The sequence below is a fragment of the Bos indicus genome, chromosome 8, assembly GCF_029378745.1.
Source record: "Bos indicus isolate NIAB-ARS_2022 breed Sahiwal x Tharparkar chromosome 8, NIAB-ARS_B.indTharparkar_mat_pri_1.0, whole genome shotgun sequence".
NCBI lineage: Eukaryota > Metazoa > Chordata > Mammalia > Artiodactyla > Bovidae > Bos > Bos indicus.
In genome coordinates this window covers 90,829,633-90,845,374 of record NC_091767.1, presented here as the reverse complement: position 1 = coordinate 90,845,374, position 15,742 = coordinate 90,829,633, and the positions used below count along the sequence as shown (strand labels likewise).

General features: G+C 38.4%; 1 protein-coding gene across 2 annotated transcripts in view; it reads right to left on the bottom strand.

Annotated features, from left to right (window-relative positions):
- The window catches only part of PLPPR1 (phospholipid phosphatase related 1), a 307,644-nt gene that overhangs the window by 139,695 nt on the left and 152,207 nt on the right, over window positions 1–15,742 (bottom strand). For both annotated transcript variants that reach the window (XM_019966652.2, XM_019966650.2), the window contains exon 2: window positions 14,211–14,315. In XM_019966652.2, the coding sequence (XP_019822211.1) occupies window positions 14,211–14,273 (63 nt within the window). In that variant the 5' untranslated portion in view covers window positions 14,274–14,315. The remainder of the gene's footprint in view (window positions 1–14,210; window positions 14,316–15,742) is intronic.

Genomic DNA, 15,742 nt, shown 5'->3' with positions numbered 1-15,742 from the left:
AACTCCTAGAGGAGAACATAGGCAAAACACTCTCTGACATACATCACAGCAGGATCCTCTATGATCCACCTCCCAGAATATTGGAAATAAAAGTAAAAATAAACAAATGGGACCTAATTAAACTTAAAAGCTTCTGCACATCAAAGGAAACTATTAGCAAGGTGAAAAGACAGCCTTCAGAATGGGAGAAAATAATAGCAAATGAAGCAACCAACAAACAACTAATCTCAAAAATATACAAGCAACTCCTACAGCTCAACTCCAGAAAAATAAATGACCCAATCAAAAAATGGGCCAAAGAACTAAATAGACATTTCTCCAAAGAAGACATACAGATGGCTAACAAACACATGAAAAGATGCTCAACACCACTCATTATCAGAGAAATGCAAATCAAAACCACTATGAGGTACCATTTCACACCAGTCAGAATGGCTGCGATCCAAAAGTCTACAAATAATAAATGCTGGAGAGGGTGTGGAGAAAAGGGAACCCTCTTACACTGTTGGTGGGAATGCAAGCTAGTACAGCCACTATGGAGAACAGTGTGGAGATTCCTTAAAAAACTGGAAATAGAACTGCCTTATGATCCAGCAATCCCACTGCTGGGCATACACACTGAGGAAACCAGAAGGGAAAGAGACACGTGTACCCCAATGTTCATCGCAGCACTGTTTATAATAGCCAGGGCATGGAAGCAACCTAGATGTCCATCAGCAGATGAATGGATAAGAAAGCTGTGGTACATATACACAATGGAGTATTACTCAGCCATTAAAAAGAATACATTTGAATCAGTTCTAATGAGGTGGATGAAACTGGAGCCTATTATACAGAGTGAAGTAAGCCAGAAGGAAAAACATAAATACAGTATACTAACGCATATATATGGAATTTAGAAAGATGGTAACGATAACCCTGTATACGAGACAGCAAAAGAGACACTGATGTATAGAACAGTCTTATGGACTCTGTGGGAGAGGGAGAGGGTGGGAAGATTTGGGAGAATGGCATTGAAACATGTGAAACGTCATGTATGAAACGAGATGCCAGTCCAGGTTCAATGCACGATGCTGGATGCTTGGGGCTGGTGCACTGGGACGACCCAGAGGGATGGTGTGGGGAGGGAGGAGGGAGGAGGGTTCAGGATGGGGAACACATGTATACTAATTAAATAATTTTCTATTAAAGAAAAAAAAAAAAGAAACTAAAAGCTAGTTCTTTGTGAAGATAAACAAAATTGATAAATCTTTAGCCAGACTCATTAAGAAAAAGAGAGGACTTGAGTCAATAAAATTATAAATGAAAAAGGAAAAATTACAACTGACACCACAGAAATTCAAAGAATAAGAGACTATTATAAGCAACTGCACACCAATAAAAGGGACAACCTAGAAGAAATGGACAAATTCTTAGAAAGGTATAACCTTCTAACACTGAACCAGGAAGACATAGAAAATATGAACAGACCAAACACAAGTACTGAAATTGAAATTGTGATGGAAAGTTTCCAACAAATAAAAGTTCAGGAAACGATGACTTCACAGGTAAATTCTATCAAACATTTAAAGAAGAGTTAACGCCTACCCTTCTGAAACTCATCCAAAAAATTTCAGAGGAAGGAACGCTCCCAAGCTCATTCTATAAGGCCACCATCACTCTGATTCAAAAATCAGACAAATATATCACAAAACAGAAAATTACAGGCCAGTATCACTGATGAACACAGACACAAAAATCCTCAACAAATACTAGCAAACTGAATACAACACATTAAAAGGATCATACACTGTGATCAAGTGACATTTATCTCAGGGATGCAAGGATTCTTTCATTTATTCAAAGCAATTAATGTGATATGTCATATTAACAAACTGAAGAACAAAACCTAGATGATCATCTCAATAGATGCAGAAAAAGCTTTTGACAAAACTCAACACTAATTTATAATAACACTCTCCAGAAAGTGTACATGTATGGAATTTACCTCAACATAATAAGGACCGTATACAACAAATCCACAGCAAACGTCATACTCAACAGTGAAAACCTAAAAACATTTCCTCTAAGAGCAGGGAAAAGAAAGGGTGCTCACTCTTGCCACTTTTATTCAACATAATTTTGGAAGTCCTAGTCATGGCAATCAAAGAAGAAAAAAAGAAGTAAAACTGTCACAGTTTGCAGAGGACATAATAATATACACAGAAAATCCTAAAGATGCTAACCAAAAAACTACTATAGCTCATCAATGAATTTGGTAATGTTGCAGGATACAAAATTGATACATAGAAATCTCTTGCATTCCTATACACAAAAGGACAAAATATCAGAAAGAAAAATTAAGGAAACAAACTCATGTTCCACTGCAACAAGAAGAATAAAATATTTAGGAATAAACCTACTTAATGAGGCAAAAGACCTGTATACAAAAAACTATAAGCAACTGATGAAAGAAATCAAAGACAACACCAACAGATGGAGGGATATACCATGCTCTTGGATTGGAAAATGATTTACAACCCAAAGCAACCCTCAGATTCAATGTAATTCCTTTCAAATTGCCAATGACATTTTTCACAGACTTAGGACAGAAAATTTTACAATTTGTATGGAATCACAAAAAACCCTGAATAGTCAAAGCAATCCTGAAAAACAAAATGGAGCTGGAGTAGTCAGGCTCCCTAACTTTAGACTATGCTACAAAGTTGCAGTAATCACAACTGAATGGCACTTTGCTGTACAGCAGGAAGTAATATAACATTTTAAATCATCTATAATCCAATAACAAATTTTTTAAAATGCCCTACTTTGAAAGAGTTCTAGATAAGATTTACTTGGATTTAAACATCTATTTCTGCTTTATTGACTATGCCAAGGCCTTTGGCTGTGTGGATCACAATAAACTGTGGGAAATTCTGAAAGCGATGGGAATACCAGACCACCTGACCTGCCTCTTGAGAAACCTATATGCAGGTCAGGAAGCAAGAGTTGGAAGTGGACATGGAACAAGAGACTGGTTCCAAATAGGAAAGGAGTACGTCAAGACTGTATATTGTCACCCTGCTTATTTAACTTCTATGCAGAGTACATTATGAGAAACGCTGGGCTGGAAGAAGCACAAGCTGGAATCAAGATTGCTGGGAGAAATATCAATAACCTCAGATATGCAAATGATACACCCTTAGGGCATAAAGTGAAGAGGAACTAAAAAGCCTCTTGATGAAATGAAAGTGGAGAGTGAAAAAGTTGGCTTAAAGCTCAATATTCAGAAAACAAAGATCATGGCATCTGGTCCCATCACTTCATGGGAAATAGATGGGGAAACAGTGGAAACAGCATCAGACTTTATATTTCTGGGCTCCAAAATCACTGCAGATGGTGATTGCAGCTATGAAATTAAAAGACGCTTACTCCTTGGAAGGAAAGTTATGACCAACCTAGATAGCATATTCAAAAGCAGAGACATTACTTTGCCAACAAAGGTCCATCTAGTCAAGGCTATAGTTTTTCCAGTAGTCATGTATGGATGTGAGAGTTGGACTGTGAAGAAAGCTGAGTGCCGAAGAATTGATGCTTTTGAACTGTGGTGTTGGAGAGGACTCTTGAGAGTCCCTTGGACTGCAAGGAGATCCAACCAGTTCATTCTGAAGGAGATCAGCCCTGGGATTTCTTTGGAAGGAATGATGTTAAAGCTGAAACTCCAGTACTTTGGCCACCTCATGCGAAGAGTTGACTCATTGGAAAAGACTCTGATGCTGGGAGGGATTGGGAGCAGGAGGACAAGGGGATGACAGAGGATGAGATGGCTGGATGGCATCACCGACTCAATGGACATGAGTCTGAGTGAACTCTGGGAGTTGGTGATGGACAGGGAGGCCTGGCGTGCTGCGATTCACGGGGTCGCAAAGAGTCGGACACAACTGAGTGACTGAACTGAACTGAACTGAACTGAAACATAAAAATACTCGTTAAGCTCATAAAGCACGGAAGCTTGTAGAAAGGGAAATTCACACTTCAACATTTCTATGTTTGGATTCTGGCCTCTGAAAGGACTTCCTTACCCTACATTATTTTCTCCAGAGGAGAAAGTTCCCTCCTTCCATGTGACCAGGAGGCCAGTGATTATCATGTCTACATATATGCAGTGGAAAGAACATAAGATATGAAGGTATGATGAATTAAAATCCCAAGTTTAACACCTATTGGTTAGGTGTGTGGCCTTGAGTAAGCCAATTAACTTCTCTGTATCTGTTTCTTCATTTTGAAATTTTAGAAGACATATTTCTATTGAAAAAAGTCAATATTTTCCTACTGATGTTTTTCAGGACTCCAGTTTTATAACAGAACACCATGCAAATGTCAAATATGATATATTGAGTGGTATAATGGGTTTCCCAGGTGGCTCAATGGTAAAGAATCAGCCTGCCAATGCAGGAGATGCAGAAGATGAGGGTTCGATCCTTGAGTCAGGAAGATCCCCTGGAGAAGGAAATGGCAACCCATTCCAGTATTCCTGACTGGAAAATCCCATGGACAGAGGAGCTTTGTGGGCTACAGTCCATGGAGTTGCACAGAGTCTGACAAAACTTAGCAACTGAGCACAATAGTATAACACATTAGGGGATTTTCAAAAAATCTGAAATCTGACTAACTTACATCATGAGATTCATGCAGAGAGTTATATATTTCATTAAAACGTTGACAAGAGCAAAGCTCCCCTCATTCTGACCTCATCCCTGCTCTATTCAAAATTTCTTCATGGTATAGTTATAACCATTATCACTTTTAGATTACCAGTGAGTTTGCTCATCTTTCTTATATTTCTTGGAGATTTATAACTCCCCCTCCCCTGAAGTTAGATTGGGCTTTTCATTAGTTTGAAAGGGTAGGTAGGAGGAGGAGTAGACCAGTAAGAAAAACAGGAGGAAGGTATGGTAAGGGAGTCAGAGAAAGAAGGGGCTGGGAGGTTCCCTAGGCTCCTAGTTGGTCTTGGAGTCCAACCATCTGATTTTCCCCAGAACTATATTTCTTCCTCTTGATCTTTTGACCTCTGGAGCCAGATTCATTTTTTCATTCCTAACTTTTTTTTCCCCTCATGAAGATTTAACTGGGACCTTGATCCCAAAATATTCACCTTGGAGAGACTCAATGCTGAAGAATAGAGGAGACTTCATTCATTGGGAAGGGCATATGATGACAAGGATAAAGGGTGATGGTTGCTGCTGCTAAGTCACTTCAGTCGTGTCCAACTCTGTGTGACCCCATAGACGGCAGCCACCAGGCTCCCCCGTCCCTGGGATTCTCCAGGCAAGAACACTGGAGTGGGTTGCCATTTCCTTCTCCAATGCAGGAAAGTGAAAAGTGAAAGTGAAGTCGCTCAGTTGTGTCCGACTCTTCACGACCCCATGGACTGCAGCCCACCAGGCTCCTCCATCCATGGGATTTTCCAGGCAAGAGTACTGGAGTGGGGTGCCATTGCCTTCTCCGAGGGTTATGGTAACCATATTTAATTTTTAAAATCAATATTGGTATTTTGATACTATGAAAAATAGATACCTAAAGATTGGCATTGTCCTTTTACCCCAGTACTGCAAACACTAGTCAAAATAATGATTAAATAAGGAAAAGCATGAGAAAGTACTTTATAATGTGCATTTATCACTGCAATTGTTAAAAAGACCACGGATTGTTCATTGCTTTTAAAACACCACATCCAATAACATCTCAATATATTCTAAAAACATTATGCCCCTAAACCCAGCGATGTAGCATATTTGGGGATAAAACTGCCAGACTTCCTCCATAATTGTCAGGGTTTTAGTGTTTGTGTGTGTGTTTGGTTAGTTTTATTTTTCATCTTTGCTGTTTTTTTTCCTGCTTTATTGTGGGTAGAAGTTATTATTTTAAATTATTTTTGTGCTAACACTTTTTAACCACTTATTACTTGACCATCACTTTCAGATGCATTACCTCATTTCTCAAAAGTGTTCAGGAACAAGTTATTTTTATTTCCACTTCAAAGATGAAGCAACTGAGGGCCAAAGAAGGAATCCGGGTTTATAGAAGCAGTAAATGGCAGAGCCAGGACTCAAACTCACTGCTTCTGACATCAAGTTATTTTCTTGTTCTACTTTACTCTGTATGAGAATAAGATTTGATACTTTCTCCTTATAAGAACCAGCAGTTTGATTTTTTTTTAAGAAGAAAAAGATCTCAATGTGACTTAAATATAAATGCAATTTAAGACTCAGAAACAAGGCAATCACAGCTGCTAAATCTTTGCACCTGCCAAGTAAACAGCAGAAAGCAAAGCCAAGCAACGCTTCCTTTAAAATCAGAGGGACGTGAAACAAGCGAGACATTGAAACGGCACTCATTGTCCAGAAAAGACGAGGGGAAACTCCTTAACGTCTGGCTCTGGAGAAAGACACTCAGAATCAAGTTCTTGCAGAACTTCATGAGAGTATTTATCTTCAGTCTGGGATTTATGACAATCACCCAGTAGGTTCCAGCTGAGAAAAATGAGTTGTCAAGAAAAGGCAGTAACCACTGCAAGTACAAGCAACCATCAAATGATAAAACTGTCACGTTTGTCCATATCAAGCAATGATTACATTCATCATGTCCAACTCCTGATACTTAATACTGTCTGCCAAGGAAGCTAAGTTCCATTTAGAGTTTTGCTGTTAGCACAAATATGTTTGAAAGAGATTTGACTGAATTTTTCACAAGTTTATAGAGCATGCAGTGAAACTGTCTCAAGAGGTGTCCACTGACTGATACCTGGAAAGATTTGCAAAAAGGGTATTTCAGCCCTAAGTAATTTGCAAAAATAGAGTTAGGTATTGATTTGGGGGACATGGGAGATCTCAAACAACTTGTGTTCTTATTTTTAGGGAAAAATTACACTTCAGTCACAAATTTGAGTGTGGTTTCCCCTCAGAGAGATTCTCCATTTTAGATCCTCAAGCATGAGAGGTATTGCTAAAATGACAGAAAAAAGGGATCAGAAATAGACTAAAAGGCAGAGGGGGAGGTAGGGAAGGCAGAGGGAGAGAGAGAGAAACAGGGACTAAGAATAAAAATCACAAAGAATATTTGATTATTTTGATCACTTTTTGGAAGCTACTTTGTTGTACGTTTATCCTCACCAAAAATTAATATTATTGAGTTCAAGGAATAAAAATGAGGATAGGAAGTAGGTGTCTCATGTTACAGGCTGGTAAACTTCTACTGCTCTCCCTGCTGCCTCTGACTTTTCTAAGCTTTTGTCTAGTTCAGCAGTTGCTCTACTACTTGCAGTACTAGAACAAGATCAGCAAAGAGCCAAAAGCTGGCCAGAAGGACTACTGTGGACCATATTCGATTTTTAGTGATTCTGAAGTTCCCTCTCATCGGCGACAGAAAAGTTTGTATTCTGGTCAATCAAGTCATTATTTTCTTGTCAAGGGCTTTCCATTTAACAGGCTTTAGCCAGCATGGAAAGGCACATTTTAAGGATTAGCTGGAAGATGTACTTGAGACATTTTTCTGAATTTCTAACATTCAAGGGCTCGGTTTCTGGCACTACCTGCATTGCCCACTGCATATCATGCTTCTCAATCTATTCTGCTGTCCTCCCACCGTTAATTTCCTCCTTTCAGCCCATTACTTTCTCTAGATACTCTCCTAATCTACAACTTTGCTCTCTCTCCAGCGATATCTTAACCCTTCATTTTGGTTCGTGACATTCAAGGATTACCTAAAGCAATGCTCTCCTGACATGTTAGCACCGTGAGATAGTGCCTGCTGCATGCTGCTTTGTCAGCCTCTCTACCACTGTTTCAGCCTTCTGGGTGGGTCTCAGACAAGCTCCTACTGTATCAGCAAGTTTGAATTTTAGAGGCTGATTGGCATCTATTCTCCTCACCAACTACCACAAATAAAATTTTATGCTCATAGAGTTAAAATCACCAAGAAAATACACGAGAGCTCTGTGTGTCTCTCATCCCCACCCTCCATCCCCTACGCATGTTAAACATGGCCCAATAACCAAGGACCTGCAAAAAACCTTGATGAGATACAAGTTACAGAAACCCAGTTAGTATGTCAAGTATGCGAAAAAGGGAAAAACACATAATGACTTGGGGAAGAAAAATAAGCACTAAAAATGTGAGTGCTGAATGAGTGAATGCATTCGTGGAACAAAAAAGTCATGCAAAGATTCTACCACAAACACCTACAAATGATGGCCAGCCTTTTTCTTTCTTTTTAATTCATAGATGAGCTGAATCCAAAAGGGTACTGAAGGCAGGAGTGGTAACTGAGTAAAGTGATGACACGGTGAACCTAAACGGGAATAGAGAAAGGGGTACATGGCAGTCTCAGTAAGAAGGTTTGGGTCTTAATGCCCATGAGGATAAGACATTCTAAGGACCTGAGTTGGAGCTGAGACTCCTGTGTAAAAGCCAGAATTCCTGAAAGCGTGCTTTTGACACTTCAGAGACAGTGTTCTATGTAAATCCACCTGCTGGCATAGGGAGACTACAAGGAAGATGAACTTTGATTAATAATACTGTGGAATTATGAAAATTTGACTAATGAATATAGAAACATAAAGCCAAGAGAAACCTGCATATACAATCTTTCCAAAGAAATACTCTTAAAACCTAAGGCCCACATGAGTTATATAGAAGAAGAATTTTAGCTCTGCCAAAAATGAGCTAAAAATAATTATAAAGAAACAATCCACTGTGAGCTAGAGACGGCAGATTCAACATACGGGAGGATTAAATATCAGTAAATTCAGGGACATCCCTGGTGGTCCAGTGGCTAGGACCCCACACTCCCAATGCAGGGAGCCTGGGTTCAATACCTTCAGGGGATATAACTGTCTGAAAAAAATGTAAGAAATATACAGACACCAGTAAAACTAATAATAAAGTTTAGCAAAGTTTTTTCAAGAAAACTGGTAGAAAAATACCAATATTGTTTCTATAATGAAGAAACAAAACAGGAAAATGTAATCATCTTTTGTCATTCCAGTGCTAGGTGTCAATCCAAGGAAAGCCCTTGTACACCTGCATACAGAGACAGAAATAAGGATACTTTCTGCAAAAAAATAAAAAGCTGTACGGGTATAAAGCATTAAGAAAATAAGAAAGAATCAACCAAACCATCCTTCAGTAAGAATTGATATATATTCACATAATGGGATAAAAGGCAATAATTAAAAGAATGACTTGCCAATCTGAATAAACTCAGAAACATAATGTTGAATGAAAAGTTAAGTTTCAAAAAGTAGGTTCAATATGATTATTTATCTAAACTCTCCCTAAAATATAATTTATGAATATGTGGACATGTAGGGAAAATATGAAAATACGTATAAGAATTATGCAGGAGAATAAAGCCTCTAACTTCACATACAAACTGACCCTTGAGCAATGCAGGGGTTAATCCATGTATAACTTATAGTCAGCCCTCCATATCCAAGGTTCCTCCACTTCCACAGATTCAATCAACCATGGGCTCTTGGTACTGTAGTATTTACTATTGAAAAACATCTGCATATAAGTGGAATTGTACAGTCCAAATGCACAATGTTTAGGGTCAACTGTAGTTACTTTGGAGAAAGCAATGGCACCCCACTCCAGTACTCTTGCCTGGAAAATCCCATGGACGGAGGACGCTGGTCGGCTGCAGTCCGTAGGGTTGCTAAGAGTCAGACACGACTGAGCGACTTCACTTTCACTTTTCACTTTTCTGCACTGGAGAAAGAAATGGCAACCGACTCCAGTGTTCTTGCCTGGAGAATCCCAGGGACTGGGGAGCCTGGTGGGCTGCTGTCTATGGGGTTGCACAGAGTCGGACACGACTGAAGCGACTTAGCAGCAGCAGTAGTTACTTCTGTGTCTAGAACAGTAGGACTTCAGCCATATCTGGAATATTTTACATTCCATGAAAAAAATATCTGAAGTATATGTAGCAAATTTTAAGATTTGGTCTTGATGGTAGTACAGTGATGTCTGCTATATTATTTTCTCTGTTTGAATTGCTTCATAATTAAAAACAACAGTGGAAAGATACTTATTGATCATGTTGACATTTTTACCAAGTTATACTTTTGATCAAGTTTTCTGATATCCCTATTATAATGCCTGGAATAATGTAGGTAAACTAAGTATTTTCTTTTATTTCATTTCTTTTGTTCCCATTGGATCTTACTCAAAATTTTGTTGCCCAATCTCAGAAGAAACTTATTTTTTTTAACATTTTGACTCCCTCCACCCATTTCTGTCCTCCTCACTGTGCCCCCACATCTGGAAACCACAAATCTGCTCTGTATTTATGAACTTTTATTTTCCTTTTTAAATTCCACATATGTATTCCACATATTTAGACTCAACAATCATAAAGTATTTGTCTTTGACTGGTTTCACTTAGCATAATGCCCTTGGGATCCATATATGCTATCACAAATGACAGTATCTTAATTCTTTTTGATGGCTGAATAATACTCCATTGGGGGGGGGAATATATATATATATATATACACACACACATATATATATACATACACCACACACACATATATCTACAAACCACAATTGCATTATCCATTAATCTACTGTCAGACACTGAGGTTGTTTCTATACCTTGATTATTATAAATAGTGCAGCAACAAACATGGGGTGTTTATAACAAAAAGTGTTTAATGAATGAAATACGTGAGAATCATGAAGGCCACTTTTCACCTCTTTCCCTTTCAGTTTCTACTTTATTCTATTGATACTTCATGTCCTCTTTTTTCTTTCTCCTCCTTGTTTCAGAGAAGTCACTGATATGTCTTAAACTTCTATGCAAAGCAATAACAATAACACAGCAAGATAAAGAATAAACTATCTTTCCTTTCCAAGATTTTTAGACTTATATTTATTTTGTGACAGGTTAAGGCATAGAAAGATTAAATGATGTCTTCTGTGGTTTGCTCTACTTGTCAAGCTCATCATTCACAGACTAGAGGTCTGACAATCTTTAGACACAGAGCTTCCAGCCAATAAATTCAGCCGCTTACTTTAAGGTTTGGTTCAACTTTTAAGAAAATTTAAAATAAAACTGCTACCAGGGGGATGGACATGGGTTGGGGTGGACTCTGGGAGTTGGTGATGGACAGGGAGGCCTGGTGTGCTGAGGTTCATGGGGTCACAAAGAGTCGGACACGACTGAGCAACTGAACCAAACTGAGCCAGGAGGATAAGGATGATGACAGATGACTTATTCTAAATCTCCTCCGTTGCTGTTGCTGCTAAGTCGTTTCAGTCGTGTCCGATTCCGTGCGACCCCATAGATGGCAGCCCACCAGGCTCTCCCGTCCCTGAGATTCTCCAGGCAAGATCACTTTAAAATTTTATTTTTGTTGTGACAAAAGAGTCAGAGTTTTAACATTGAAAACCATAGTGTCAAACACTTCTATCCTTTTCCCATGATCAGTGGGAGAGAGGGCTCCTTTTTATTCGTCACGATTTCAATATGAACAACAGCAACTAGAACCCACAATAGATATAATATAGAGATATTGACTGAAAGGAGTTATTCTTGACCTTGCATGGCAAATTAAGAGCATTAAGAATATATGCTGTGTTTAAAGATGAGTTCTTTGTTTACCCTTTCAAAGATGAGTTCTTTGTTTACTCTTTCAAAGATATAGCTTGCGTCTGAGTATCTTAACTTATATCAACACTTCTGTCCCAATGTAATCTCTATTTCCACCTGGTTTTGCAATACAAATAGGTTCACAGGTATCACCAGAAAATAAATCATCAAGTAATATTTGCCCATCTAAACTACCAAGGGATATCTATAAAGTGAAACTTGAGGATCAGCCAAACATTATTAGTTGGCGCAGATGATATTATCAAAATCATTCAACTGACTATGTAGACAGCTACAGTTATTTCAAGAGCTAGAAGATAAAAAAAAAAAAAACCCAAACATTTCATTGATTCGTAGGTTACGGTTAAACAGCACATGCACTGAAAGTACATTTTTGCCAGCATCAGTAATGGTTTAACTTAAGTGATACAGGCGATAAAACAGATCAACATGCATATTCCTCCCATACTCAAAGCCAAAAAGGTCTCCTGCCTGATTATGTAAGAACATGCTACAGCCGAACCTTAGGATGGAGAGACTATGCAAGCTGCTACCAGAAAGGAAACTCAGGACATTTACTTTTCAGTGTGGGGAGCGAGCTCCGCCCGTGGCAAAGGTCATGAGGAAGGAGGCTTGACATACGCAAAGGCGGGATCAAGCCTCAGGAGTCTCCCTGGAAATTCTCGAGCAATCTACCCCCAAAACCAGAGTCTGCCTACTTTCTGCTTTGTGCTTTCACCTACACCTCTGACTTTATGGGGGGCTGTCCCCCACTACCTCTCTCTGAAAAAAGAGTTAGCTTACAGCTCCAGTTAATAATTCCTGGATGCGACAGTGTTTCAACCTACAAACTCCTTTGGAAATCCTCTAGCCTGCCTGAATAGGTTTTTCCGGCCACACGTGATTGTTCAGAGCCTCCCAACTGTGAGAGGCATGAGATGTTCTAAACTGTCTAAATACAGATTCCTTTGAGCAGTTAAAAGATTGATTAGAAATTGTATTGGTGAAGGGATTTTCACTTGTTGGGCCAATGTTTGCTGCTAAGTCTCCATATCCCTTACCTGCTGTGTCCCTGGCAGTATATTGATTAATATAATTGGTGTAAGTAGTAGCTTTAATGTTTGTAACCTGGGACCCTTGAGTTAATTCTTTTTCTTGTTATAGCCCACCACACCTTTGCTCTGTAGGAATGCAAATTTATCTAATGCTTTTTGGAGGCTGGCGCCTGACTTTAGAATAATCACCTTTAGAGAAAAAGGCCTCTGGGCCAGAAGATGATGCAAATCACCTAAACTTTTGCATATGATATGTTTGCAGGAAGAAAGCCTGGCTTACTGCATGACTCTACCCCTTCCCCCATTATCCTCTATGCATAACTTAAGGTATAAAAACTACTTTGGAAAATAAAGTGCGGGCCTTGTTCACCGGAATTTGGTCTCCCCATGTCGTTCTTTCTTTCACCTTCTAGCTTAACTTTTCCTCTGAGGCAGGGAAGCTCGTCAAGCCTACTAATTTTGCCTGGGCTTCTAAGATCTGACCGGGGAGGCCTTAGTGTCTCCTCTCCTTCGGGAGAACGGGAGGACGCCTGCGGCCTTTGTAGGTGACGTAAATTCCCTGCTTTGGAATTTTATTCAGCCTCTTTTCTTCACTGAATTTCTTCGCTGAGCTATCCTTATTTCACCACTCTTTATATCCTTAATAAACGTTTAATTAAGCAGTTGTTTCCTGATCCTCGCCAACGCCGTCCCCGCTTTGAATTCCCTGGATCAGCCGGGGCTGGTCCCCGGCAAGTCAGCTCTTCACATCATCATATTTTAAACACAATTTTCTGGATAAAAACCAATGTGTTAGATGCCCTTTCTCTTGAAGAAGGCAAAAATAATATCATCTCTGGCAAATCAATACCTTATTTTGTGAAAACCTGGAGTAGCTTTTTTCATCATATTATTCCAAATTACCTAAAATTTTCATGTCTTTGTCTCTTCTATAGCAAACATTATGGAAAGGGAGGTACAGTGGGGAAAGGATGCCAAGAAGTTTAACCAAAAGACCCTGGACAAATTGTTTGCTGGCCTAAAGTTGGGGCATCTCAACAAAATCATTTAAAACCCAAAAAATTGCACACTATATAAGTTCTCAATATCCCAGTAAAAAAAAATGCCCAGTGAAGATAGTCAACTCTAAGAAATTTTCTTCTTTATATTGGATCCAAGGCCAAAGGTCAATAACATCATCTATAAACCTTGTTTATTGGATTCTTGAAATAATGTTATTGATTTTTTAAAGAAACAATTTAATTAAATGTTGCATTCATAATTAACAATATATTCAAATCACCACTGAAAATAAAAGAAATCTAGTAAGACACAATTATTTTGGACCCCATAGATGAAGCTTCTTGTCCTATGGCTTCCTATTTAAGAAACACATTGCATAACTTATTCTTTACCAATGTTTCTGCTATAAAAATTTCATTATCAATCATAAGAGTAAATAATTCTATAAAATAATCCAAGTTCTCAGCATAAAACTGCTACAATTCCAGTTTTTCTGTAAAGGTAAATAAATACACCTACCTCAACAAATATAAAACACGGGATGATGGAATAACTTCGTTGAGTGTTGTTTCCTACAGCCATTTCTTACATGTAGCAAGGCTGTACCGTCTAAAACTGTCCAGGCTGAAATAGAAATAGATGGCATGGTGTAAGAACCATATGTTTAGAAGTCCCTTAGGTATGCACATAAAAATATCAGCTGCCCTTTAGATAAGCAAGCTGTGTACAAACAAGGCAAAATACTGATCTACAGCACAGTCAAATCAGATTAATCGTAAGTCCAGAGAAAAGAGACTGAGGTTTACTAACCATAAACAGTCTCTGAGCCTAAACGACCAAGCAGGGAGCCCCTGTGCACACAGATATAGTGCACAGAGTTTTAATTGCCTGGTGCTGCACAGTGCCTGAACCCAGTAGATTGTGCTCGTGCCACAAATGCAATTTTTGCTACAACACATTTTTTACTGTCCATTCTGCGTGAATCTCTTCTGTGCCTGATCCGTGCAGTTTGCAGTCTAAGGATTTGTTCATTTTTGCCTTTGCCTCTTCCTTTGGAGCTGACATTTAGGACTGAGGCACTAATCCCCGACTTCCTTTCTTGACCACTCTTCGCCCTTGCTCCCTTGACTACAGTGCTATTCACTATGGATTAATACATCACTGATCCCTCTCACTGGGTTCCCTCAGCCATGTCTCTCTCTCTCTCTCTGTTCTAAACACAAAACATTGACACCATAAACTTTCTCCTGTAAGAATGGTGTAGTTGGGCAACAGCAGATTATTTCAAATATTTGTTAGAACTCTTCTGTCCTACTTTGAACTGAAAATAGTTGTGTATTAGAAGATCAGTTAATTTTGGTTCTTCTTAATAACAACAACGAAATAGAGATTCCAGGCTTTTCTGAAACTTCCATGGCCTGATAAAAAGAATTTTCCACCAAACCTTTCATTCTCTATTCAAGCAATACTTAATATGTTTCATGTACCTGCTCCTGAGAATTATTTTTTGTTTGTTCTGTTTCTGTGTCAGATTTCCCATAGTTCTTATGGACTGTGGCAAGAAAAGTGGTACAGGGACTACTGGCCCATGCAACTGGCCGGCTGCATTTTTTCTTAAAGGTCATGAGTTAGTGTTTTTTAACTTAACTCTGTCTTTATGCCCATTCTTACTTTTTTCCAAGATAAAACTTTAAAAAATATTTCTTTCTCCTTATGAAAATGTTTCTATTAAAATTGGATATTATCTGTTATAAAATACTCATAATAAATCTTTTATTTCACCATTCTATTTCATAATTTAGGGATAAATAATATTTTTTACAATTAGAAACTCATAAATAGAACACATTTGAGTTGATTTGGCAACCATGTATTGGTTTCATTTTACCCTTACTTAACCCAAGTATCTTAGAATTCATTTATCAGTATTTATGATATTTTTAACTTTTTATTTTATATTGGAATATAGCCAATTAATAATGTTGTGACATGTTAGTATTTATGATTTAGATGAGTCCTGCTGTTAGTATCAACTAAATACAGTGCCTTAT